This window comes from Neolamprologus brichardi, chromosome 20, assembly GCF_056152115.1.
Source record: "Neolamprologus brichardi isolate AB-2024 chromosome 20, ASM5615211v1, whole genome shotgun sequence".
Taxonomy (NCBI): domain Eukaryota; kingdom Metazoa; phylum Chordata; class Actinopteri; order Cichliformes; family Cichlidae; genus Neolamprologus; species Neolamprologus brichardi.
The window spans coordinates 30,667,630-30,695,285 of NC_142123.1; the positions used below are offsets into that span (position 1 = coordinate 30,667,630).

Genomic DNA, 27,656 nt, shown 5'->3' on the forward strand with positions numbered 1-27,656 from the left:
AGAAACGTCACTACTTGTTGGTTCAACGAGTGCTTGACTTGAGACACAGGCACAAACAGAACAGAACACATAGTTTTTATTGACAATGACGCACTTGGTGTACTGTTTGTAAGAGAAATGATGAAATCAAATCAAGCATAAACGCCCGATCGATCACATTTCGTGTATGCTCAGGCTAAGATGTCCACGTTTTGAGGTAGGTTTAAACTTTCAAGGTGATGTCTGTCCAAATGTCACACAGATCCAACCCATTTTCACTCTCAGCTCCTCGCCTCCTATCCCATCAACTTCCCTCAGCATTCAACACTTAATTTAATGGCTGACCTAAACAACCAGCAACAGAAGGGGCGGATTAACAAATAAGTGGGGGAAAAGCTGATGTTTAAGTGGCTACACTTCATCTTAAAATGGGGCTCCTGACCACGACGAGCTGTGAGTGAAAACATGGTGGCAGATTTAGCTTATACCGTAGCTTGAAGTGAAATTTAACTTTTGTTTGTTTGTTTTAATACCTTTTATATGCTGTCTTGTTGCCCTTGACAACAGGTTGTGCTGCTCACAAATGTTAGGATCCATAAAACAGGATATCTAACCAGATGGCTGGCATCACCTTGTTCTCCAGTAACACGAATGTTGGAATGTTGGAGTTTTGCATATTAAACACATATGTAGGACTTCTTTCTTGCATTTGTGCAATATCTCTAAATTAGAAACATCCTGCCTCAGAGTGATGCTGAAACTAGTTCATTCATTTATTACTTCTAGGCTGGACTAGAAGAATTCAAGCTGTCCTAAAAACTCCTTGAAAAGCCTTCAGTTGATCCTAAATGCTGCAGCAACATCACTGACAGGGACTAAGAGAAATAGTGTATTTTTCGCAAACTGGCTTCTTTTCATTGGCTGCCTGTTAAATCCAGAATAGAATTTTACAACGTCCTGAATAATCAGGCCCCATCTTATCTTAAAGATGTTACAGTACCATATCACCTGAATAGAGTACTTCACTATCAGTAGCTTTCAGGCCCCTCTGTTATGGAATAAACTCCAAGTTTGGGTTCAGGTGACAGACACCCTCTCTGCTTTTAAGAGCATGCTCAAAACTTCTCCAAAAGTTGATTCTGTTCATCTGGACGTAGCGTTTTCTGGGAGAAACGTTTTGTCACTCATCCAAGTGACTTCTTCAGTCTCAGCTGACTGCAGGTTTCCCCAATCTTATAAACAGTCACTTGGATGAGTGACAAAATGTTTCTCCCAGAAAACGCCACGTCCAGATGAACAGAATCAACTTTTGGAGATTTATTTTCCTGGATGATTGAGAATGCATCAAGATGCTCAAAACTTCCCTTTTTGATAAAGCATATAGCTAAGGCTGGATCAGGCGACCGTGAATCCTCTCTGAAGCTTGATTTAGATTACTGCAGGACATCTTAATCCTAACTTACATCATAACCAGAAACTCATTTTCTCATTGTGCAGTGGGTCAACCTAACTTGCAGTTACATTTCTTATGAAGTAGATTTCCAGCAGGAACATAATTCACACATGAGTCACGGTGCAAGAGGCATAAGTTGCTGGAGGGTTCCCATGATGCATAGTGTTTCTTCCCCTCACCCCCAACAAGTCACAGAGGATAGCTGACTAGCTGAGCTTGATTCTCCTGGAAGTTTCTTCCCATTAAAAGGGAATCTTTGCTCATAGGGGGTTCTCTGATTGTTGGGGGTTCCTCTGTATTATGACAGGGGATTTACCCCCTTGAACCCACTGTTATTGTGATTTGATGCAAAAGCATGAGACAAAAAATGATCTCACCTAAGTAAATAATTACACTGTACCTGTAAAGATAATGGATACAATAAAAGTATGAAGACATCAGATCTCAGACGAAGGTCTGGGCACAGATAAAGATGCTCAACAGAAGAATTTTATCAGCGACTTACTTTAATAGAAGTAGTGAGCTCTGTACTTTGACCGCTTTCACAGATTTAAGGTTTGTCTGCTGGAGGATGATGAATTATAAAGAAATTGTTGGCTCACATGAGCAGAAAAACTTATGTAAACAGGAGGAAATCCTCGTGCGCACAAACTGTTATTGCAGCATGAATTCCTAACATCCGAAACTGAACTGTTCAAAGGACAAAAACTATTTCTCCTTCAGTCTTTTTTTTTTTCACAGATACCATCCCCCTCACTGTTACGGTTTTTGTTTTTACTGCCTGCCCCCCATGTCTTTGTTTTACTCTCTTCCCCCTCATCTCAGTCAGTGTTTACACAGTAGCATGTGTCTTCCTTGAACTGGCTATTGTGTTTGGCTGCATCCGTATAAATGAGTTCTTCAGATGAGCATTTTAGCACACATTCAGAAGGCTGTGTCACTCCTGTGCAATCGGTTGTTTAACTCCTGCACATTTTAGCCTTAGATGTCCTGCAGTACCTGTCCTTCATTATCCATGCTTGCACAAGGATGAAGACCTTTGGTTTCTTCCAGAAAACAGTCAAGAGTTCAGGGAATGATAAATCAGTTGAGTGTATGTTAGCGGTGGGACAGACCCAGACTGTCTCCAAATAATTATTTCCTCTTCTCTTACATTTTAAATGAATTTCTTTATTTTTGGTTGTTCTTCCTGCCTTTGTTGCTGTTTCCCACCAACAATTTTGTCACATCAGTTACATTTACCTCACATGACGTCAGAGCTGGAGGTGACTTGGGCACATTTCAGTGGTAAAGTTGGAAAAGAAAGGAAAAACAGGTTATGTTTCTCTCCTTGGCAAGGTAGACCAATTCATGCATTGCACGATGCTTGTTTTTCTGCTCTTAGAAACATTGCTGCAGCACGTTCATGGATAGAACCTGGTCAAACATCTGCCACCTCCATCTTGGATTGCAAAGTTAGGGTTGGTGGGGCTGACTTCACTTTTCAGAGCAGAAGTTGAACTTAAGGAAGTTGAATGTTTTGACTGGGAAATTCTGACTTCTGGAACAGAACATTATTACTCACCTAGTAAACAGCCGTGCTCCTTTTTGTACCAACAGTTTCCTGCTGATACTTTTAATCTTTGTTGGCTGACCTACTGCCCGTGTCCTACTGCTTTTTATCAAATCCCTGTGGACTGTTTGGACTCTCGTCTGCCCCCCTTTGTCACCTTGTTAGCTATGGGGGCTCCTTATCTCTGTGACCCCACACAGTTAATTTAAACTGTTATTGTGGACTTTTGTCACAAGCTTTGCCTCTTTCCTGTTGTTTAGTTAACCCCTGATTCAACATGGTACATTACAGGTTCTTATTTCAGATATTCATTTACCAAGAAAGATTTCCACAACAATTTGAATTACCATCATAACCACTCCATGAGTGCTGATGGAATGAATAAGAAGTAAATGGTATTTAACTAAGCTGCTGCAAAGAAAAAGAAACTAGAAATTAGCAGGGTAGTGAATGAATGCACATCACCAGCTTTTTCACCTTATTAGAAATCTGGTGTTTATCCTGTAGCTACAGATACAGTGTCCGGCTTATTAGAAAATCACTGTTTTGTGATACCATGTTGATTCAGATTGCAAGTTCGGGGCTATTGTGTAGTAACCCGTTTTACCACAATCTTTACCTAAACATCAAGTTACCAAAAACAGCCAAAGTTCAGAAACACAAAGATCCCATTAGGATGCAAACCAGTTTGGCAAACCTGAAACTGAAGTTTAGAGAAATCTGTCCTCTAAACTTCAAATGTGGTTTTTGTAAGCGTCTTACCTCTCTGCTGGTTGTGGCCATCAGCCGGAACACTGGCACCAAAGGACACTTTGCTCTTAATGGGGAGATACTGGAGGTATGTAACCCAAAAACATTAGTTTGGACAGGAGTCATTCTGCAGTTCTCAGTCTGAGCCTGTGTCATAATTTGCAGAAGTTTCTATCTGTCCAAACTAAAAACGCTCCAGGAGTTTTCAATCTAAAACTGATTCTTGATTTTAGGGATTGAAAAACATCAGAGTGTTGGGCTTTTTAGACGACGAATGAGCGGATAGACATGACCTTATTAAGATCTTTTAGTGTTTGGGCATTTGTGTTGTGTTCATTGCTGAAGTTGTTTCCTTTGGACTGCCACAGTGGTGGAGTGGTTAGCACTGGTGCCTCACAGCAAGAAGGCATTTGTGTGGCATTTACATGTTCTATCCATGCCTGGAGATACTCTGGTATCCTCCCACTGTGCCAGGACATTTTACATGTACCTTGCTTCTCACCATGTGTCAGCTGCTTCCAATGCCCTGCTGGTGACCCTGAATTGGATTTTTTTTAAATGGAAGGGTGATTATTTTTGTAAGCTTTTGTACCTATTTGTTATTGCCAATGCCTTTTTTTCTTTTCCTTTTTTTGTATCATAAGTGGGTTCAAACAGCCAATCAGTCCACCTCCCACTTGCAGTCTGAGCTTGTTATTTAATATAAGTCTTTCTCCAAGTACATATTTATGTTTATTTGCTTGCAGTGTATTTCTATTTTTTCTTTTATTTAACGTTTTCATTGTGTATTTTCTTAGTTCATGATTTTTTCTCTCAGTTCATTTGTGTTCCTTGTTTTTAGTCCAGTTCTAACCTTGTGTGATCCTTCGCTGGACCAGGCTCCTCCTCACTGGTTTGTTCACCTATACGACTGCCTCCACGTTTATGACTTAAGCTTCGGATTAAGGATTTGGATCACAGGCAGCTAGGCAAGCAGTCATAGCCATATTCATTGTACCTGATAAATACTTTACTTTAAACTCCTTCCTCTTCTCCATCTCTCGCGCTTCCAAACTCAGCTTTGCCACAGTCGGACTCTTTCTCTTCCTCATTAGCAGAAGCTGAATGAATATGATGAATATTCCAATTAAGGGCTGTCATATTACGGTGCCAAAAGCATCCTCACATGCAGTCAGCTGGAAGCATTTGACAGAGGACGGTGATGGCCGCGGTAACTAAACAAATGCCCATTGTACATGAGTGACAATCTCTTCCCCAGCGCAGTGCTTTCATGAGAGCGCTGGAGAACAGAGTGTAGTAGGGGTACATACAGTTGCATTCACTGTTGCAGGGTCAGTGGGCATGTGATCTCTTTTTTCAGCGGAGGATGGGGAAGGAATGTTAATCCAGTGAACTGTACATTAGCTTCACTGTGGGAATGTAAAGCAGGAGCTGCAGAGGAAAGGTACAGGTTCGATAAATAAATGAGCACTTAAAGGAATGCGACAGAAACTTCCTATTTAGAAATTCCTGGATTGCGGTACTGAGTGTATCACTATCAAACATCACATCCTTTGTGCCTTTGATCTTCTTGGGATTACATTAATATCTATCAGTAATAATACAGAAAGGGAACTGAGTATACATTGCAAAGGAGTTTGCCTCCTGCTTATCTTACTGCAGCTGTAATACCTTCAAATCTGATTTGATTACTAAGCGCTGTGTCTTTGAACAACACACCCAGTCGTGTCCTCGGGTCATTTCAGGGCTTCTCAGTTTGTGCAACAATCATCAGGTAGCAGAGTGGAGAAGGATGGGAGGGAGCATGAATGCAACGCATGATATTTTAATTGTATGTATGCAATAAAAATATGATATTGTATAATGCATTAGAATAAAATGTCACACACGTCTTTTGAAGCTTATGAAATTTGAAATTTTCCAAGAAGAAGCGGTCAGTGCCAGAGGAGTGCTCAGTCAGCAGTTTTTGAGGCTGCATGTGTGTCATTGTATATAATGACATTTTATCCAAACACAGGAAAGTATAAATATGTATATACTGTATATTTGTTAGTACCTCCTGAAACGCTAAAATGCACCTCTACTATTTGGTCCTAGAGAGACGGCTCATACCAACAGGTTTACGCAAACTCTTCTTTTTTTCAGCAAAGACAAATAGATATTTTATTACAGCATCTGTAATGTAATTAGGTAATGCAATACATGCATTATAATGTTCTGTAATTCTGTCATTTTTACCTGTGGCTTTACCTCTCATTTATTTTATTCTAAATCATAAAAATGTTAAAATACATATTAATGATAAACAGCTAATGACTGTGTGTGCATCTGTGTGTGTAGCAGCTGAAGCATATATGGCAAGCTTTTAACACTAAGTGCTGAGTATGTATTTCAGATCAGTAATTCAGGGTGTCCTACGTGCCTCTGTTGTATTGTGGCCTGTTTTGACCTGATCAGAGGCCGTGCGAGCTACCTGAGCCTGGAGTGAACAGCATGCTCTTTGGTGCCACCTGTTCATTCATACATGCCTCATGCTACTGACTTGCTGATAAACACATGCTCTAGAATAGAATAGAATAGAATAGAATAGAATAGAATAGAATAGCCCTTTATTGTCATTGTAATATTTTTGTTTTTTTCTAGTTGCTACCTTGTGCGCTGCCCCAGGCTGTAACAGTGTTGACTCAGTTTGGATGATACAGACATACTGTAAGAGAGACACATGCACATGATGAAGCAAGAATTAAAATCTACTGGAGAACTACACAGGAGTAAAGAAGGTTATCATAATGCTATAAGTGTAACTTATAGCATTTAAAAATCTTATTTTATGGACCAGTCAATTCAGTTCACTTTAATTGTATTTATATAGCACCAAATTACAACAAGTTTCCTCAAGCCACTTTATATTGTAAGGTAAAGACTCTACAATAATACAAATAACACAGAGAAAACCCAAAAACACATATGACCCTCTATGAGCAACCGCTTTGGTGAAGTGAGAAGGAAAAACTCCGTTTTAATAAGAAGAAACCTTCGGCGCAGACATCTGCCGAGACCAGTTGGAGTGAGGGGAGGAAGACAGGACAAAAACACACTGTGGAAGAGAGCCTAAGATTAATAGCAACTATTAAGTAAATACAGTCATGTATGAGCAAAGAGTCAGCAAATGCTCCTTGAATTTTTACAATCAGATTGGATTGGCTTAGAAGGACTTTGAGTGAAATCTAAACTCAGTTATTTGAGACCACTACAGAACATCCCAGAGCTCGTTACATATCTTCTTTTTTTGGCTTCTTGCTTTAAGATTCACAGTAGCCGCTCATCTGCCTCCATCTCATCCTATTACTAGCATCCTCTTCTGTCACACCAACCCTTTGTATGTCCTCCATTAATACATCCACTAATCTTTTCTGTGGTCCTTTCTTTTCCCTTCTCTCTCAGACCTCCTAACATGTTTTCCCTCTTTCCTCTCTTCCCTTGTCTTTGGTTTATGTTTCCTGAAAAATGATAATTTACTGTCTTTTACTGGATTAAAGTCCCTAAAGACCCTCTATTGCAAAAATAAGGACAAGAACCAGCCTAGCAAAGACTCCAATCCAGCCCTTCTCGATAAATGAGAAGGAGTACTTACATTTAGGGCTTTTAACTGTATTTTCATAAATTTTACAGCTTGTCCTACTGATAAAGACTTTCACCACAGCCATTCACACTACACTAAAGCAATGAAGTAACAGAAAAACAATTAAATTGGAGAAAAGTCTCAGTTTTTTTCAGCTTTTTACTGTCTAGAACAGAAATGTATTTATTTATTTACAATGTATCCACAGTAAATTAAACACATTATCTGTGAATTCTGCTGTATAATTACAGGACAGTCTGGGCAATGAGCTGCTAGTGAAGCTTTTCAGTAATTTTACTTTTTATCATTTAATCGCACCACTTTTTCTAATTATGAGGGTTGAATGCGCAGTTACACTTCTTTACACTGACACAAACGACAAGTTTCACCAGTCCAGTCCAGTTAAGATCAAAGTGTGGCCCATTACGTAAAGTCAGTCTGACATTCCTGCTCTATTGAATTTAAGCTTGATTTAATTTTGACTTGGGGTTGAAGCATAGGTAGATACTGGCATGTCTGAGTAATATAAATTGTACTGTTAGAGACAGCCTGCTGGATATTGCAGTGTTTCTGCATCTCTCAATATTTCAAACCTAAACCAAATAAAACTGTAAGTAAATAGAGGCTCAGTAGAGTGATCCATTTGGTTTCCATTCATTTCTTCTGTAAAATTAGGCGGATAAAGCTCGTAGTGTGACGTGTTAGACTTCATCTTTACAAACCAACGTTCGTGCTCCGTTGAAGTCACATATGGTTCCCGCTAGGCCCCGCCTCATAGTCGCACGTGCACGTTTTCAGCTTCCCCTTACTGCGACTCAGAGATTCTTTCACATGCGCATGCGCTACGGTTATAACGCCATCACCATCCCGTAACTCCTCTCAGTCTGAGGTCTGTGGTACCCGGAGGTGGTACCGTAGCAACGTGTCGCTGTACTCCACAACAAAAGGGACACCGGGGGCCACTCGAGCTCCACCGAGCTTCCAGCGGACGCAGCCGAAGAACCTTCCGCGGTGAGTGAGCGGGACCGTTAATGCCAACGTGGCGTGTGGAGGCAAAAGATCCGCTTTTTATAGTTTTAAATCACAATTTGGGCTCAACGGCTAAAGCTGCATTAAATTAGCTTGCTCTGCTTCTCGGTTAGCCGCCTCATGTGTGAGCCACTTTCATCCCACCTAGTTCCGCTGTCGTTGTTTAGTCCGTTTACTACGACAAGGCGCACATGATTGAAGCTAAGTGGCCTTATAGGACGCTCTGAAGCGACGTGGTTTCATTCACCGTGGCGTGATGCTGCCCTGCCGCTATTTTTACATCCACATGTGAAGGCAATGTGGATGTAAAAAAAAAGTTTTGTTGCACAAACACGTGAAGGGCCTCACATCTCATCTGCTGGAGAGGTTTGTCGAAGCCGCATAAAAAAGGAATTTTAGTGGTTTCTGTGACCAGAACAGTCAAACAGAAAGTCAGTGTGATGTAAATTTTTGTCATTTTCCATCTCATTGTGTTGACAAAGAGTCCTCTCCCTCGTGTCCTATTGTGGTTTTCCACGGACGTTTCAGTCTTCTAGTGATTTCACCCCCTCCCCCAGGGACATTTGGGTCCCTAGCGTGCCCCCACAGGTCCAGTTCACTTAATTCGGTTGGCACGTCCCCACAAAGTGTTTTTCCTGGCTTAAAACGGAGCTCTTGAAAACTTGACTACGCATGATTAGTCTGTATTGTTTTAAGGAAATGCGTTTTTGTTATCATGCCAGTCATTTGATAAGCAAAATGTATTTTATTACTTTGGAAAGTGAGTGAAGAGCTCAGAAAGTGAACAAAATCTCTTGACTGTTGTCTGTTTGGGGGGAGATGCCACAATTTCCAGAGACGCCATGCCAGTGCCAAGTCTGAAACTGCTTCCACTGCCTCTTATTTGAAAATGTCAGCACCATCGTCCCACCCATGTCAGTGACTATTAAAAGTCACCGCTGCAAGAAATTCAGAAATGATTCCCAGATTCAGCCTGCATATCCTGACCACTGTGGTCGTTTCCCCATGGAAAACTACTCTTAACCTTTCTGTGTAGTGCTCGTAGGTGGTATAAAACCTGGATACAGATGATGTGCCATCACAAAAATGGTTTCTGAAGTCATGTTATATAGACCCAAGCTTTTTTTTTTTCTTTTTTTTTCGCCATCCACATTTTAGTGTTTTGAAACTGGATGTGATGAGCAAGAGAGTCTGTCTGGGAACAGTACATTTGTTGGCTAACAGCCAGTGATGGAGAAATCTAAACCAGTGAACATACTCTGGATAATCCTAGTTTCTAACTCTTAATGGCTTAATGTTTTATTCTGTATGACCTGAAACTTGCGACTGAGTCCATAAAATGACCAGTAAAGAGTTCAGAAGTCAGATTAAAAGGGCTCATAAAAGTTCTTATGTATAACAATAGTCTTTTAGCAGTCACAAGTGTTGCTCCATGCTAGCAATTAAACAGAAGTCAGCTTTGAGAAATTGCCCTATTTTCTTTGCATTTTCAACCGAAAGCTACGTCGAGCTTTTGTGGTCAATGGCTTCATCTGGCCCAGTGTAATAAGAATTGGATTATTAGTTACTAGATTTGCTATTACTGGCTGATAACACTGTTTCCAAGCATCCAAATATGATAAAGTCTTTGTTTTTGGTGTCGTGTTAGTTTGTTTCTGCATTTCAAAAAGCTCAGTCCAGTTCTCAGATTACACAGAAAGCAATGATGCAACAGCTGGAAAATATGTGAGCAGAGGGGAGAAAAAGAGTCAAATCATCCCTGTTGTTTAAAAAGGTCTAATGGCGACATAGAAATTGCATCTTAGTTGTGATTTCCAGTATGTTGCATCTGACTGCAGACGAACGCGTTATCTCACTCAATGAGTTTCACATGCTGACCCTCTGAGGGTCACGGGTGAATGGAAAGATCGCATGACAGCCACACGCACAGGGATCCCATGCAACCCTTATTGTCCCCAAACAGCCAGAACTGTTTATTAATAGCAAGCTGTGGTGCATAAAATGAGTGGTTGTTTTGTCATTTTCCACTTGCGGTGACAAGGTGACCCCTGCAAGGACAAACACTGGACTAGATTAATGTTTCTTTGTAGCTACTGAGTGCTGGGGGCTGTCCTCTGAACTCTGGCCTCCCTAGTGGACTGACAGTTAAACAGCTGAACATCTCCCCCTGGGTTTCAGGAAAACACCATTTGTAGCTGACAGATGTTATTGAAACATTTTTTTTGTTTTGTTTTTGTTTTTTTAAGCCCCTTCTATATTTTGAAAGGAAGATGTCTTAAAGTTTAAATCTGAGTGGCTGCTCATATTTAACATTTAAACTTCCTGTAAGCACTATCCACACTAGTCAGAATGATTATTTATAATCATAATAATAATAATAATAATTTTTATTATATAAAAACACAAATTTCTCACAGAAATAAATCCACCATTGGAGGAGAAAGTGTAGATACTACATAGACTTTTCAGCTTTTGTTTTTTTAATCACATTTACCGGGTACCTACCTGCTGTTCGTATGTTTTGTTTCAGCTGAAAGGGAAAGTGGCCTTAAGGTCTGTAAATGGATGTACATTCCAGGTTTATTTTGTAAACAACAGTCCCTATTTCAATGGAAATCAAGAACATGGGTACGCTTTAGGGCGGGGCTAGCAAAGTTGTTACTCTACAATTGTGCGCTTTTGTTACTTCCAGTTTCAAAACACCAAGGTGTCAACATTGTGAAGGGCCTCAGCTTGAGGTTTCACAACGGGAGTTCACTAACCAATATTACCATTTATACAAAGCCTACGAGCTAAAATGGCTAGTTTCAGACTGAGTGGCTGCACCAAGGCACAGTTTAAGATAAATAAGGATTACTTTGAATTGTGCAGTTATTTTTAATAGAGGCACAAGAATAAAAATATGGTGCTTGAAACCAGCAGAACAGGTCCTGCTTAAGCTTGTTTGTAGATTAGACTTAATAATAGTGACATACTGTTCTCCTTGTGCAACTGGAAATGAGCCCAGAAATCAAATTAATGTGGTTAAAAGTTTGTTGTCAAAATGCACCATGGGTGTCACAGATTCCCCTCTTCAACTATGTACACAAGCCCACAGCTTTAACTGGACATTTCATAAGCCCAAAGTCAATCATTTGGACTAAATATTAAACTAATACTTTGCTCCAGCTGTGAGTTCTGTTATCTGTGGGGGGCCAAAAATGATACTAAATTTGACTTTGTGGACCCGGGGCTCAAATATATCTTTCCACCGAACACCTTATTAAAACAAGTTCACTTTCTTTCTTGGTTGTATTCCTTTTTAAAAACACACATTGCATTTATTGGAAGATTACCAGGTCTTCCCAGTGTGGTTTTTGTGTTACAGACATGTTCTAGCCCTCAGGTATTGCCTGTAAGGGGAGCACGTAGTCAGCAGTACTTTATTATTAAATCCTTGTTGCCGGTAATCTTTATTGTTAGGACTTGTCAATTCTCAGGATATGCCAGCCAAATTTCAAAAACTGCTACACCCAAGTGCACCTTTGTCTTTGTGGTTGTTGGCAGGTATCCGGTGTGTTAATACCAGAAGTTGTTGGTTACAGACTGTATTGTTTTGGTTGGAGAAGACGCCCAGTATCTATCACCTGAATCAACCTGGGTTGGTTTAGGCAGATCTTTTGTAGAAATGGATAGTAAATGTAGTGTGGTACTTAGGGCTGCATGATTAATCGTTAGAAAATCGCGATCTCAATTCATACTTATGTGCGATCTCATTTGATCCGGGACGTAATCTGCATGAAAACAAGCGCTCACTCTTCCTGCTCAACAAATGACAAGGGCGGAGCCTTATACCATGTGATACAGAAGTTGTGCCGTGTGATGCTAAAATTGGCAGGGAAAAAACAACGGAGAACATGTCAGGGATGACGAGAAAGTGACTGGAGAAAATCCGTCCCGGTCAACCACCCAAACATCAATAACGGGAACCTTATACAGCGCTTCCCTAAACCCGTCGAACTCCCGCAGGCACAAAGAAATTACGGAGGCTATTACTTATCACCTGACCAAAGATATGGCTCCCATCAACACTGCAAAACGAGGGATTTAAGAAAATGATCAACACCCTAGACAAACGCTACACAGTGCCGTCCCGCAACTATTTTTCTATTGTTGCACTACCTGCTCTATACATGCAGTGTCGAGCAACGGTGGAGACGGAATTTCAAGCAGTACAACATTTTGCGGCAACGACAAAATGTGAGACATTTGTTGTTTTTATGTTTATTTATTGTTTTTATGTTCAGTCTCAACTGTTACGAAGTTGATGTGCAGTTAATAAGTGCAATAAATATTTATATTGGAAAAGAAAATCGTGAGAGAATCGTGATCTCAATTCTAAGCAAAAAAAATTCTCATTTTATGCAAAATCGTGCAGCCCTAGTGGTACTCTCATTTATAGCTTTAAGCTATTTTACACTGGCACCACAGCTCTCAACCTTATAGACATTAACCAGAGCAGCAGGACGTGAGAACAGAATTCTCTTAATTTGTCAAGTTGGACTTTAAATAGTCTCGACCATGTCATCTCCCCCGTAGAATAGAATAGAATAGAATACCTTTATTGTCACTATACAGTTGTACAATGAGATACAGAGTCTGTGTAATTAGTCCATATGAAAGTTGAGCAGGTAATTGTATTGGGAATTCACACCTGTTTGTCGTCTTGTTCCCTTAGCCCAAGCGGCACCACATGATGGAGGGGACAAACGGTTTTCATGTAGTGAAAGGCAAGTCTGCCTGCCTGCACGTGACAAGTTCTCCACATGTTAGAAACCACAAGTTTGGCAATGTCCTCAAGTGATTCTCCTGACATGGACATAGTTCATGCGTGCAAATGGCTTATGTAAAGCAAGTGGGATAATATTTTAAAAAGGTGTCACAGTGACTACATAAATGCAGTGGAAAGGTCCAGTTTAGTGACTGCAGGTCAGGTAACCTGTCAGTCACAGCAGCCACACCCGTAATGCCCTTATCCAAATGGATGAATTATTAATTCACCCCAATTAATGATAAGCGATTAAGTGATCAGCTAATAATCCAAATCTGTAATTTTGGCCTTTTAGCTTGTTTGAAGAAATAAAAAGTCCCGTTTAAATATTTAAAACTTGGCCTTAGAAAAAAAATCCATATTTTATTTTCTCCGATAAATGGGTCAGTTAAGCAGATACTCCACAACAAAGAGGAATCCTGTAATGCGAGTATCTGAATGCTATAGTAGTATTTGACACTGGTCATGGTTTGAGTACGTGCATTTACACCTGCACGAGCTTTACGTGAGCATCGCTGGACTCCAGGGTAGAACATTTGCGTGTGGCAGCTGATTGTCCTCGATCAGGCCTACGTGCGTGTGTATATGCACAGGCTTTGCATGCAAGAGTATAAGGATTTATGTGTACGTGAGTTTCTGAAATGCACAATGGGGCCACATTAACAGCAGTGGGGTTTAAGCGCTAATCACTGCAAGCTGGTAAACATCACACTGCAGTTATTTTGACTAGTAATATTGTTTGGTGTAATGATCAGAAAAAATGGGTTCAGTTGGTTTATATAAAAACAAGTCTTAACTGAAAAGATCATCTTGTGTCATCTAAAGTCATTTTTCTGCTGTTCCAAGATATTAAAATCTTTTCGAAAGTGAGAGTTCAAAACGTATGTTGTCTTATGTTCAGTCATGGGGTTAAGGAAGTCCTGAGTCATCATGATGCTGTAAGATTGCACACTCACTCCTCCCCTAAGCACCCTGGTTAACCCTCTTCTCTCTCTCTTCCTTCCCTTGCTTCCTGTCACCAGTTTTCAGTGAGTGGCTGCAGTATCTTGTCTTTCATTTGGGAAATTAAGTAGGCCTGGTATTTTTAATCTCAGTGCTGATAGTGTCTGTCCTGCAGTCGAACCCTCTAAAGGTTGGTCTTTAATCTCAGTACAAGGACACATTGTATAAATCAAGCCTCAGTTTGATTTATTGTCAGACTTTTGTAACCTTTCACCTGCTGTACCCACTTATTTATTCTCAGTCTGTTGGATTTCAGGTAACCCCATCCCCTCTACACTCTGAGAGAAGCGTTGTTAGTGGCGATGAATGGCCTCATTGATGGTTCCTTCAGGACCTGTCCTGCTTTACTGGCGCACACAAACACCTAACTGGGCTTCAGCACAGATCAGTAGGACCTCAGGGGAAAAGGTAGCATTATTCCGTTCCCACTGGTGAAGCCTGTTTCACATTAACAGCAGTCAGTAAACTTCACATCTCACTTCTTTCTGTCATGATATCTGATGCTGGTTTGGTCTGTGACGTATAAAACGATTGTTTCTAACCGGTGCTGCACATGTAGTTGGGTTTTTGCAAAGCATGAAGTGAGAATTTAAAAAAATCTGCTCTGTTGTGTTTTTGTAGCAAGCCTCTTATTCGCACACTGCACATTTGCACTTGTGCTGTAGGGCAGCAGAGGTACACAGAAGTGCAAACCAAACGTTGCAATGCCCACCTGTATTCATATCTGCAGAGACAAGTCTGGAATGATCCAAAAACAAACAAACAAAAAAACCCAGTTTTGCTTAGGAATAAGATCCACTGACATAACCTTCATCCGTGTCATTGTCAGATAATTCTACACAATCCATCAAACAATCTTGTGTCCTCCAATTCAGGTTCAGGAATCTTTTGAAGTGGATACAACTGAAAAAAAGAGAAATCTCTTCCAGGTTTCCAGGTACCGTTAAACAAACTTGGAGCCATCCCTAAGATGGGTAGCTCTCACAGTAACTTCTCCAGGCAGCTTTAGGTCTTTTTTTACTCAAGGTCTTTGATGTGCACTATTAAGTAGTAGCTTTTTCTTTTTTCGAACTGATTTTTGTGTGTAGTACTGTTTGGTTGACAGAACATCCCACGGTACTGTGGACTCGCTATCTGGGAATCTTTCGGTAAGAGCATTACAAGATTCACCTCGAGCAGCTTTTTTTGATTCATGTATAGTGAGCAGCTAAGTCTGGTTCTGGCTGCGGGATAGCGATTATTTTATTTGAGTGTCGACTCAGCGTCTAACCTTCTCCTGCTAGTAGAGTCAACTTGAAAAGCTAACTCTACTATCATGCTATTAGCTGATACAGCTGCCTAAATGCTTGTGGTGGCACTCGTGCTCCACATGGTTTTTGCTTTGGAAGTCTGCCGACATAAATAGACTTTTGGACTTGTGAATATAATTCTTTGGCTCACAGGTGAGGCATCATCCTGACCCCCTGCTAACCAACCAACATTTGTTGCCTAAAATAAGCGTTTATGAGTGAGATACACAAGGCAACAGTTAGTTTCCTGTCAGGAAGTTTACACCCATATCAAACACTCTGAATATGATATGAACAAAGTTTGTAATGGGGAAACTGTTTTGCATGGATCGAATTATTCAAACTTTGCTTGGCTTGCTGTTGGTCTACAGAGCATTACTGTTCAGAAAATGTCACATTTCCTGGAGAAATTGAAAGTAATGTGTCTTAGTCTTGGTATGGTGCTAAAATGGGATCCAGTATGCAGAAAGAAACATTATATGTTGTTATAAGCTGTTCCCTTTCCAAGTGTAATTAAGAAGCTGGCGTGTTCAAGCCAGATCTGGCCTCTGATGACCTTTCTGTCCTAAGTACATAAGGTAACCCACGGTCACGCAAGGCTATGTACAGTACGAAGAACAAAATACAGATTAACTTGCTTTAAAAAGCTACTTTTTATTAGCTTCAGTTACCAAAGACTGAATTGCAGATATTACTCTCCCGATCTGCGACATCTTTCACTCATGCTTGAAGGCATTTAAAAAGGGAATGGGCTTATTGTGACATCATGTGTTTTGATCTGTTTTTCCAGTTATCAAATTGCAGCTGTGCAACTATTCCACTTTGTTTCCGTGAATAGAAAAATCAACGCATTGTGAGTATTGATTTACTCATAGGTATAATAAAGATTCACAGATCCCGATCAGTTTCAAGACCCTGACTTTTGGCATCTGTCAGTGTTTTAATGACATTTCAGCGTTAAATGAACTCTACTGGATTTTAATTTATAAGCAAGAGGGAAGGAAATATGTAGTTAAGAAGAGGCTAGTCTTCCAAGAACTCATTATGTTTAAGTGTAGTAAAACCTTCCCAACAAGTGTAAAGGAACATGGTGAGTGAGCAGCAGAAAGGAAGCGTGACGTCTGTGGAGCTTTTCATCAGATGTCATCTTGACCAGGTTGGTGGTGAAGTCCATTGCAAACATGCATCCAACTGCTGACCCTTTCCTTTTAGCTTCCTTTGTGATGTTTGCTCTCGGTCTAGCAGTTAGCGTCACATTTTCCTGCAAATGATGAGGATCATAAATGAGCCTGATGGGACTATTTCATCAGCCTCAAATAGAAACATCCACAAGTTGGAGTGAAGAGGAAACTCTGGGTGGTGGGGGACACTTAAAATGCACACAGTGCAGTTTGATTTGTCAGTAATAAAGGAAGTTTGGGTGCAGTGTCATCACATTGCTCCTCAGCACAGGAAGGCAGTGGTGCAACTCATGTCAGGACCCCACCGCTTAGCTTATCGCTGACTCAGTAACAATTTTATCCCCCCCCCCCCCCCCCCCCCCCTTTTTGTTTTTTGTTATGGTGAGTGGAACATTAAGTTTAGGCTTTTTTCCCTTATGAAATTGCACTTAAGTGCAGCACATCAAAGGTTGACTTTGACTTGAGGTACAGTACAAGTGTTTGCACAAGCATGTGAAACTCTGCATGGTGAGGTCACTGAAAGTGGACTTGGGTAACAACTCCTTGAGCAACATGAAGACCTGACTGCTGTTGCCAGGCTTACTTTGTGGCCCCTGGATGACTTTTCTCTACATACAGTTGGCTTTCTTGAAGGTCATGATACATTAGAGGCCAGAGCCAAAGTATCTGAGCTACTGACATTTAGTTGGCCTAATCTGGACCTCCTTCAAAATTGCACCAGTGGTAAGATCGTTTGTTAGGTAACATTAAGCCACTGGGCTGAGTGCTGAGTGAGTGAAGATTGGCGACGTGACGACAGAGAGGAATGTTTTCTAATGAATAAATACAAGCACACGGAGATACTCTGAAATTATTCCTGTGATGGTATTGTGTTTTCAAGTGTGTGTGTGTGTGTGAACCAAAGTCTACGACAGAAGATCCGACCAGGCATGCAGTGTAGACCAGCCAGCTCGGAGTAAAGGTTATTTAATGGCCATTAGGGTTCATGGTGAGGTCTCAGCTGTGTGTGTGTTTGGCAGCTCTGTAGTTGTTAATGTGAGGAGTCTGAAACCGTCAGAACAGGCATGTAAAGAGGAAGTAGAACTGCCTTGTTTGCTCTTCACCGTTTAACAAGCCTGTCTCAGTACTTGCTTTTAAAATTGTCAGAAACTTCCCATAATTAGCTGTAAATCCACTGATGTTTTTGCAACGTTGCTTCAACCCTTGTGGCCTAAATACTGAGAGAACTGAACTGTCTTGGTACATCATGACTCAGTCGAGAGTCCCACTGAGTTTCAGAAACTCCCATGTGTCTGCATAATGGCGCACGTGGAGGTCATGTCTAGCCATATAATATCTCCAAAGGTCACATTATTTTTATGCAGGTAAAACTGGATGGAGATGACCTCAGTGTCATCCCTTCCTTTTCAGGAATGGTGACACCTGCTCATTGCACAGACCACTTTTAGTATGAGTAGTAACATAATAGGTCTGTTAAGCCCATACGATGAAATACACCGTGTGTTGGCACTCTGCAAAGTGCAGACCAACTGGGATGTGGTAAGCTCCATCTCAACCTACCTACTGGTCTTCCTCCTGGGTGCTTGAATACTTGAAATGGTGCTGAAGCATACTTGCTATACACGTGTATCGGCAACCAGCTCGCGCGTTTATTCATAAGCGCTGGTTTCTCGCCAGTGGATTTGAAGCTCAACTGGAACTTGAATACCTGCAGCAAAATCTTTTCCTATAAGCGATGACTTTGCATATAAAGCTGTATTTCAAAGGCAGTGGGCCCAAATATCTGTCATAAGTGCACTTCATAGGTAGCAAAACAAAATTCAACTTTATTTACATAATAGCAGTCTCTTCCTAATTTCCTTAGGAATTAATGAAGTATTCTGATTCAAGGTGATTTATATTGTAAGATAGACCTTACAATAATACAGAGAATTTTTTTTTTTTAAACTGGAAGAAATCTTGTCCTGCAGAGCTCTGTTACATTTGCGTAGTTGGCTAATTACTAGCCTATTGCTGTTAAATGTTGTCAGTCGTTAAAGTGGCTCTAAAGCAGTTGAATTTTGAAGAACAAAGACTGAGTCACATTCCTATGATGCAGGCTGATAATTGTCTTTTATTCACTCTGTGTGCTGAATGTGAACAAGGTTCTCACCGGCTTTCTCTCTTGATGGGAATTGTCGTAAATCTGCTCCTTTCAATTTTATCAACTCCCTCAACCACCGGTTGTACTAGTTGGAGTAGTGGGGGTGAATTGCCACTAGCTGCCGCTTTCCCATATGACAGCAGCAGCTCTTGGTACATTGTAATTAAGTTAGAGGAAACTAATGGCAACGTGAACACTGAAGTGAGTAGATTTACCCATAAATTGGTGCATCTTTACCCAGGGCCTTTTGTGAAGCCCAGCCCGATTTTATGGAAATGATCTAGCTCATAAGCTCCAAAATGACAAAACCCGACTTTTATAAAAAAAATACCAAGTTAAAATCTAGGAAGAAGCGTTCGTGATGTCTTCTCCGGCGCTGATAATTGACGTCTGTCTTGTGTCAGTGACGTAAAAGACGGATTTAATGCGACATGACCGTTCAAACAGCAGCCGCTTTCTAAAACATCGATATGTATCGGATTCAGTACCACATACGAAAGTGACCCAGATCGGATTTGAAAATATCAGATTTGTGTCGTTCACACTGTCATACCATGATCGGATAAGGGTCGCATAGGGTCAAGAAAATCGGATTTGATGCGCCTGCAGTGTGAACGTAGCCTAAGTTCAATCTTGAGTGTAACCTGTGTGACCTTCTCTTCATGCTTCATGTTGGAAATAAAAGCTGCAAAGAACTTCATATGTTGGTACTTGACTATTTTATTTTTTATGTAATCTTAGGTGCAAGAAAAGATTCTGAAGTTGACGAAATGCCAACTATTGAAACTAATTAGACATAAGGAGGGGAGAGACTGAAAGCTCATTATAAAAGCAAAATAAGAAAAAAAAAAAAAAGCAAAACAACCAGATTCAGGGCTTTAATACTTCAGTCTGTGGTCTTAGATTTGATTAACAATCAGAGCTGCAAGCAGTCATGTTTGTATGTATGTGTTGTGGTGAACATGTGCTTAGAGTTCAAATGACACGATGCAGTCTTTAGCCTAGTAACTTAGTTCCCTTCTGTCCGACACAGGCAGAGGTAATGGCTACACAAGTTTCAGCATGTGAGAGAAGAGTGAACAGTGAGAGCTGTGGGGATGTGCTGTGAGCATGGGGCTGGGTTAACCAGTCACTCTGTAATGATTGGTAGAGCATGGCTGTTTACAACATCATCAAGGCTAAATGCTGTGTTGGAGAACTTCACTCCTGGCTGTTCATTTCTTACTGAAAGACTGGCTGGATGCTCTTGAAGTTTCCCAGAACACAGTCCTCTTATTCAGTGCACTAAAAATTGGTTTAAGTGATTTGAGTGGGAGCTTCTCTATGACTCTGCTTTAAATAGCATCACTATAGAGCTATAGGGTCCATTCAGTCTATTTTTGGTTAATAAAGGTGAGTTCTAAAGTCCATTTAAGGTAAAGCAAACCCAAACAGTAGCAGAGATGATGTCAGAGCCAGCTATAAATAGCTCCGTTGTGTGTGTGACCTAAATTGGAAAGGCGACATTTAGATGGTTGCATTCATAGAAGCAGATCAGGAATTTCCAGCTGTAAATGTGCCAAACACTTAATGAAAACCTCACAGTGAGTTTAACAGGAAACATGACAGCTATCTGGGTTGCAAGCTGCTTTGGACGAGCAGGTTTTGAGATGTGATTGAAACTAACAGTAATTCTTTTGGGGGGGCTGCTGGTTATTTTTTTGACACGCAGTTCACTAAATAGCTTCTGTGTTTAGCTTTCTCTGCCATGAAATGAACAAGTCTGATGTAACAACTTTTTTTTTTTCTTCAAATTATAAATAAAAGTTGTTATGTTTCCGATTTCTTCCATTTCAAAGGGAGGAGTGTTTCTCAAGAACTGAACACGAACAGGAATGTTTTAAATGGCACAGTTACCGGGCAATGAGTTTCATCAGAAGAGAAATAAAATAAGAGCTTCATGATTCCTGCTTGCTGTCTGTGGAAGTGGACATTAAGCACTTCATGTAGAAAGGCTAATTTACATCATGGAGCAGGGAATAGATTGAACCTATCTTCTTAATTTCTGTGTGCAAAACATAAAGTAGGACTGTAGGGAGACCAACAGAGAACAGGTCAAAGCTAAAGTTCCACATTTAACTACTTATCTTAACTACTAACCATCTTATCTTAGATGAGATTAAAACAGAGTACGCCACGCCCTGGCCTTGTTCATTGGTTTTTTTTAAAACTTGGTTTTCACCAGTTGATCAATGGTCCTTCAGGTCTTGAATTTCGACATGATTAATGATTGCCAGCTGAGCTGTTGGCGTTTCATCAGACCCAATGGTGCCAACGTTTATAATGCTGTGGAATTTTATATTGATAAAGTAATTCACCAGGTCACCAAATGGCAACATTTATGAAGGCATTTGGTGTTTACCTTTGTACCCAATTAAAACGATGGCTGTTCTTTGGGAATTGAGAATGTCATATATCGGGGCTTCAAAAAGGTGGTGGCTTTGGCATGATGTCCCCTGATCTATCCATCTGTCCATTAGGCTGTCAGTCGACTGGCTTGCGAGTCCCTTGGCCTTAGAGTATTAATTTTCATTCTGAAGCTTCAGTTGCAGGTTTCTAGCATTATACAGCCCTGCTGCACTTTTAAGAATAATAATAATAATGGATTGGATTTATGTAGCGCTTTTCAAGGCACCCAAAGCGCTTTACAATGCCACTATTCATTCACTCTCGCATTCATACACTGGTGAAGGCAAGCTACGGTTGTAGCCACAGCTGCCCTGGGGCAGACTGACAGAAGCGAGGCTGCCATATCGCGCCATCGGCCCCTCTGGCCAACACCAGTAGGCAGTAGGGTAAAGTGTCTTGACCAAGGACACAACAACCAGGACAGAGAGCCCGGGGATTGAACCGGATCGAACCGGCGACCTTCCGGTTACAGATGCGCTTCCCAACCCCCTGAGCCACGGTCGCCCACGGTTGCCTTTTGTGTCTTACTGGCACAACTCCGCTAAGATGTGTTGTTAGTCACACCAGCGCTCTTCCTGCTATGACGAGCAGGGTTTTTTCTGGCTGAGAAATCCACCTTTGGGGGACGACCCTGCATACACGTGTGGTTGCAGCATCCTTGGTGACTTTTAATTCCTTTCGAGGAAGACCACATCACCTGAGATTTGTCAGAATATTAAGTTTTAAAAATAGTAAATGTCTTTGTATTAGTATGACAGGTCTAGTGTTATGAAGACTGTACTTTGATTTGATGCCTTGTAAGTGGGAGTAATTTAGATAAATTCTGAGGAATTTTCTGTATCGCAATCACCTTGTTGCACAATCTTTCTGGATTTTAACACACTCCCTGCTCTTCGCTTCCTTCACAGGTACAGCTTCTACTTCCAGTGTGTGCTGCATCCTCTAATCCTGTGACGCTCCGCTGTCCTCCAGGAACAGCCTTAAACACCATTTCCATCGTCATCCCAGTTGTCGTGAGCAGATATGCCTGGAGCAGTGGGCGGGCCAGTAGGGTACACCCCTCCTGAGGGTGGCTGGGGTTGGGCGGTGGTGTTGGGGGCCTTCATCTCCATTGGCTTCTCCTACGCCTTCCCCAAATCCATCACCGTGTTCTTCAAAGACATCGAGGTCATCTTTGATGCCACACCAAGTCAAGTGTCCTGGATCTCCTCCATCATGCTGGCTGTCATGTATGCAGGAGGTGAGTGATCAGCTGTCAACATCAACAACTAAAACCTTGAAGTGTCCTTAAGAATTTTATTTTATTTTTTTTTAAACTGGTTTGTTGTCAGGTGTTATACAAATGCACAAAGATGTTTGTTTTTAGAACATTTTATTGCCACTAAACCAGAATTAAGCAGAAAAGTGTCGTTAACACTTTAAGATAAGAAGCTGAAACTAAGGTTGTAATTTAAATTTTAGAATCCAAAACTACTAAATTGATTATTGTTAGTCATGAGCATTAAATCCACATTTTGGACATTCCTTCCATTCTTCCTTACAGAACCACTCCTAATATAATGGTCGTGGTCAAAGACGTTAGAGGAATGACTGCTGTGACAAACCCAGTCAGCCAAACTTGCTGCACAGATTCCGAAACACTGAGAGCTTACTTTTAATAACTTGCTGCAAGAAAAAGTCTTCCTGTATGCTTTAGTTCTGTTCAGCTGTAGCTTCCTGAAGTGTTACTCTAGGATGCTACACTAATATACAACACACCTCCGGCGCAGCACCCACACTGGTGTTGCAAAGACTGGATTGCTTTGTGTTTATAGAAACACGTCCTTGTATCAGGTGCAAATGTTATGTTTTTGTGTAAACAGCAGAAATGGTGCTCATCAGATATGATTTGAACTCATGTCCTGCTCAGTTAAATCTTTCATTCTAGTTTAGAGTTGATCATTTTAAACATTTGATGTACTTCCTATTATCCTTTAATTATGAGCCATTAACCTAATATGCATGCAGCATGGCCTCAAAAATGGGGCTTCCCCTTTCCCTCTTTTTATGCCATTCCACAGTTGGAACAAGTCTCTCATTTCAGCTACCAGGAAAAGTCTGTCACTACCTGACAGAAGAACAAAACTGCAGCTTTTAGTTTCCTGAAAGACTTCATATCTGATGGCAGGCAGACTGAGATAGTCAAACCAATACGTCAAGTTGACTACAATTTGCAGTCGACATTTAATTACATAGTTTATTAAGATAGACCTATATAACTTGGCTCTAATGGGGCTTCATCTGGATGATCCTGTAGTGTCCTGGCTTTGAGGCAGAGCAAGGAATGCTGGCAGTGAATTATTTTTATTTAATCTGTCATTGTTGTCCAAAAGTTGATTCTGTTCATCTGGACGTAGCGTTTTCTGGGAAGAAAACGCTACGTACAGAGGAACAGAATCAACTTTTGGAGAATTATTTTCCTGGATGATTGAGAATGCATCAAGACGTCTGTCATTGTTGGTTTAAACATTTATTGGAGCTTTCTCGGTTCTGCCTCTGTCTTTTGCCCAAAGTAAACATGCTCTCACCACTCAAACTCTCAGTCATTCACAGCTTGAATAGCCCTCACTGAACACTCAATGGGTGCCTTTGCATTTAAAAGAAAAAGGAAATCAAGCAGATGTTTGTTCTACTGTAACCCATTCAAAACCTAATGGAAAAAGAACACATTGTATTAATGACTGAATTCACTTCTCTCATAAGGGTTCATGCTGTGGTTTACTGGGTAAACGTAGGGATTACAATGGGCGATACATAAGCTTAGTGTAAATAAAATGAACTGAACAGCTCGTAATACAAAAGAAATCTATGTGTATTTCAACATATCTGAAAATTTTCATTGCAAATTTTTAACTGACTCTTTCACGAGGCTGTGAAAGTGCACTTTTGAAATGGGAGTTTCAAAGGTGACACTCGTCACACTTTTTAAAAATCAGGATAATACCATCGATTTTAACACTTGACTCCAACATAAAGCCAGAATTTTCCAAATTCTGGCTTATAAAAATCTTCTGTGGGCTGTGTATTGGTGAAACTTCCACTTAAGCTGGAAAAAGCAGTAACATGCAAACGGAAGCACCCCATGCATCACGTGACCGCATTTGGGTTATAAGTACGTGTTGATGACAATCGCTGGAGTTGGCGCTCTCCACTAGATTGCCCAGATGTAATGTGGTGTTTGTTTATCTTATTTGGGGTCTAATTCTGGTTGAGATGTCTTAAGGCCAACAGTGACGGTAACTAGTGATATGAAAAGTATGTTTAACTCTCCAGCTGCATTTCCTAAAGCTGACAAAGGTTCAGTTGGCATGTTTGAGGCTCGTCTGCACAAACCCACTACTTTAGTTGAAAAGAACTAATTTCTAAAATAAACCCAGAAACGCAGCTTTACTTGATGTTAACATGAACATGCACTGAGCATCGACACTAGATGTCTTGGTGGCCCGTTGCTTGCTAAACTCAACACTTTGTACAAAGATCATGTTTGTGCTTGCTGAATAATCGGGGCCCAAATCTGGTCATCAGAATAGTCGTCTTTAGCTGCCTCTAAGCTGTGTATTCTTATAGCTCAGTGCTGCTTGGAGAGATTTTGCTAATTGCATGTTTAGATAGATGTGTGTTTGAAACGAATGTGCCACCCATACTGCTGAGCAGTTCGAGATTTGTTCTTGGCTGCAGAGGAATCACCTTGAATTGTACAAGTCTTTGCAAATCAGAAAAGATGGGCGGTACAGCAGTGTTACTTCTGGTAGTGTCTTCTGTCTCTTCTAGTTGGGCACCTCTGTCACTGCTGGGAATAGAGCTTTAAATTTAGGTACCCTGAAGTTGTCAGGACTAGAGGGTAGGGTAAGAACAATGTCCCATCAGGCCTGGCAGAAAGGGAAATCTGCAGAGCTGCTTTCTAGGACTTCCTCGACTGTCACGCATGTAAGAACACGATTGTCAGATGTGATCAGATTGTCTGATCTTTAACCTACTAGGTCCAGGTTTACTACTAGCAAGTCCTGCTGCATGTTCTGTCCAGGCATCTTCATCATTTAAAGCACTCAGAGTATTTCCAGTAAATGCATCTTTAATGGGCTGTTTCCTGCTATCCTGTGAAAAAGTTCTTGTACAAACACGACTAAGCTATGAGTCTGCTCATTGGAAAGCAGCCTCCCCTTGGGCTTAATTACATATATGTGAGATTGTTAAGACATATTTACAAAAAGACAGAAGTGGTTGATTTTCAGGTTGGGCTGGATTTTCAGATCGAATTTCTTTGCTTTTCTTCTTAAGACAAAGTCGGAGAGACAGATAAAGAAGAACCTAAGTATATTCAGTCAGCACAGCCCTCATTTAAAACACACACACACACACACAGTCTCTGTGTTCGTTAGTACTTCACATTGCAGAGCTGTGTGCCAGTCTGCACTCTCTTTCTGCAGGTTAAGACTTTTATAAAACTACCGAGGGAGGAAATGATGGGAGGAGTGAAATTGCACAACAGGAGCCAGCTGGTGAAATGTATTCCCCCAAATATTGAAATGTTCCTACTTTCTTGCTTCACAATTCACAGATCACCAGTTCCTGGAGTCGTTGTACTAAATGAGAGGAGCTGAAAGACTGTAGGTTTAGGTTACCGCAACCATTTTACTCACCGACTGGTTTACACATGAGGCAAGGCACGTACACACACCGGCTTCCACAAAAAGGGGAGGGGAAAAAAACCACCCCACACACGAGTCATGCACAACGTCACTGAAAGCTGAGTAACAGTGTGAACAAATAAATGCACAGGATGTTTTGTACGTAGGTAAGAGTGAGACAATCATAAAGGGAGACTATTTAACACCCGCAAACTTCCCTTTTAACCAGAAATCAAAAACGAGTCAAGCGTCACGTATTGAAATTAAAACCACCAACATATTGATGATTGATTCCCTAAAAGTTGTCATTTGGCAGTAGAAAGTAATATTTCAGCAGCCGGCCACAAGTTTAGCCAAAATTGTTGGAATATTTGTGTTTAACAGGGAACAAGATCCAAGACTTGGTGTTTACGAAAAATGAAGAATTAGTGTATGTAATGTAATTTGTGTACCAGCTAGTGTATAACTCAGGATCAGATGCATTAAAACAAAAGAATAGTCACTTTTTGCTGTGTTCCACAGCAGATCGGTTTAACATGGTGTATTAAAGCATTAGGCATAATGCAGGTGAGTTTCACTTGCATTCTGTACTGCTTTCAAAGTCACATCATGTGGTGCGTAAAAAGGTCACAGCTGCTGACAGAATGATGGCAAGAGGCCAGGCGTTGGCTGGCGCCGGTTAAAACTGGTTTGTTTTGTGTTAAACTCTCTGATGTAACCACGGGTATCCACAGGTGTCACCACGATAACCAGCCTTTAAGGTTGACACTTAATTATTTAGTGTTTTTTTCCAGGCTTAGATTTGACCTTTTGGAATTACACATGCAAAAAACAGTCAGTCCATGTACAACAAGGGACAATTAATCCAGAGACGGGAAACTCTGAATGCAATTACAGCTCATTCTTCAGCTTTGGTTAAACATCTTTGGTTTACTTGATGTACTATTGGTGCATTTTAAACATACCAACGACAAAGTAGTACAAATGACTTCATATCTTTGAGAATCTTCTCACGAAGATCATTATTTGACCCAGAAACTGCCACTTAACCCCTGACTCCTCACTAGTTTGTATGTTACCCCAGTAGATCTGTTTTTGGCCATAGACCACACTCAAACACTGTAGTGTACTTAAGTTAGGAGAGGTCATGTGGTCACTGAGCTGAGCTTGAGCTGGAACTTGTCTCTAGCAGTTATATAAACAAGAGCATGTAAAATAAGTGGGTTGAACTTGGCGCCCTGCTCACACTGAAATCTGATCCATCGCGGTTTGTTTTAAAAGGGTCCGTTTTTACCCAAACTCACAGTTTTGTTCCTACAGCCGAAAGGAACCGTGATTGAAGGTCCCAGACGAGATGAATGTGACTTTCTCGGTCGTGTTTTTTTGTTTGTTTTGTTTTTAAATCTTTTGTAAAACTTTCCATATTTCCCTTGTCAGGAATAAAGATTTCAGATGGCCATGATTAGTTTTACTCATGAAAACATTCCTAATAACCCCCGCTCTTCCTGGTGTTCACACTCGCTATGTGATGCTTTGAGGGCATTTTTAGTGTGAAGGCCAGATAGACTTAGTCAAAACATCTTTAATCATAGCTGTGAAATAATCCTTCCTGACATTGAACCCCACTAATGTGTGCAGGGGTTTGTTTTGGGGGTTTTTCTTCCCAGAAAGCACACGAAGTACTCTCTTTGTTAATGCAGTAAACAGATTTGCATTGATTTAGCAGTAGCT

At 40.8% G+C, this 27,656-nt stretch overlaps 1 protein-coding gene across 3 annotated transcripts in view; it reads left to right on the top strand.

Annotated features, from left to right (window-relative positions):
* Positions 1-357: 357 nt before the first annotated feature.
* The window catches only part of LOC102795191 (monocarboxylate transporter 1-like), a 37,255-nt gene continuing 9,956 nt past the window's right edge, over positions 358-27,656 (top strand). The window contains exons 1-3 of one of the 3 annotated variants that reach the window (XM_035909192.2): positions 8,189-8,367; positions 14,454-14,605; positions 22,167-22,498. In XM_035909192.2, the coding sequence (XP_035765085.1) occupies positions 22,282-22,498 (217 nt within the window). In that variant the 5' untranslated portion in view covers positions 8,189-8,367; positions 14,454-14,605; positions 22,167-22,281. Of the gene's footprint in view, positions 433-8,188; positions 8,368-14,453; positions 14,606-22,166; positions 22,499-27,656 lie in introns of those variants that run through there. The other 2 variants (XM_087833744.1, XM_006793970.3) reach the window with 2 other exon arrangements.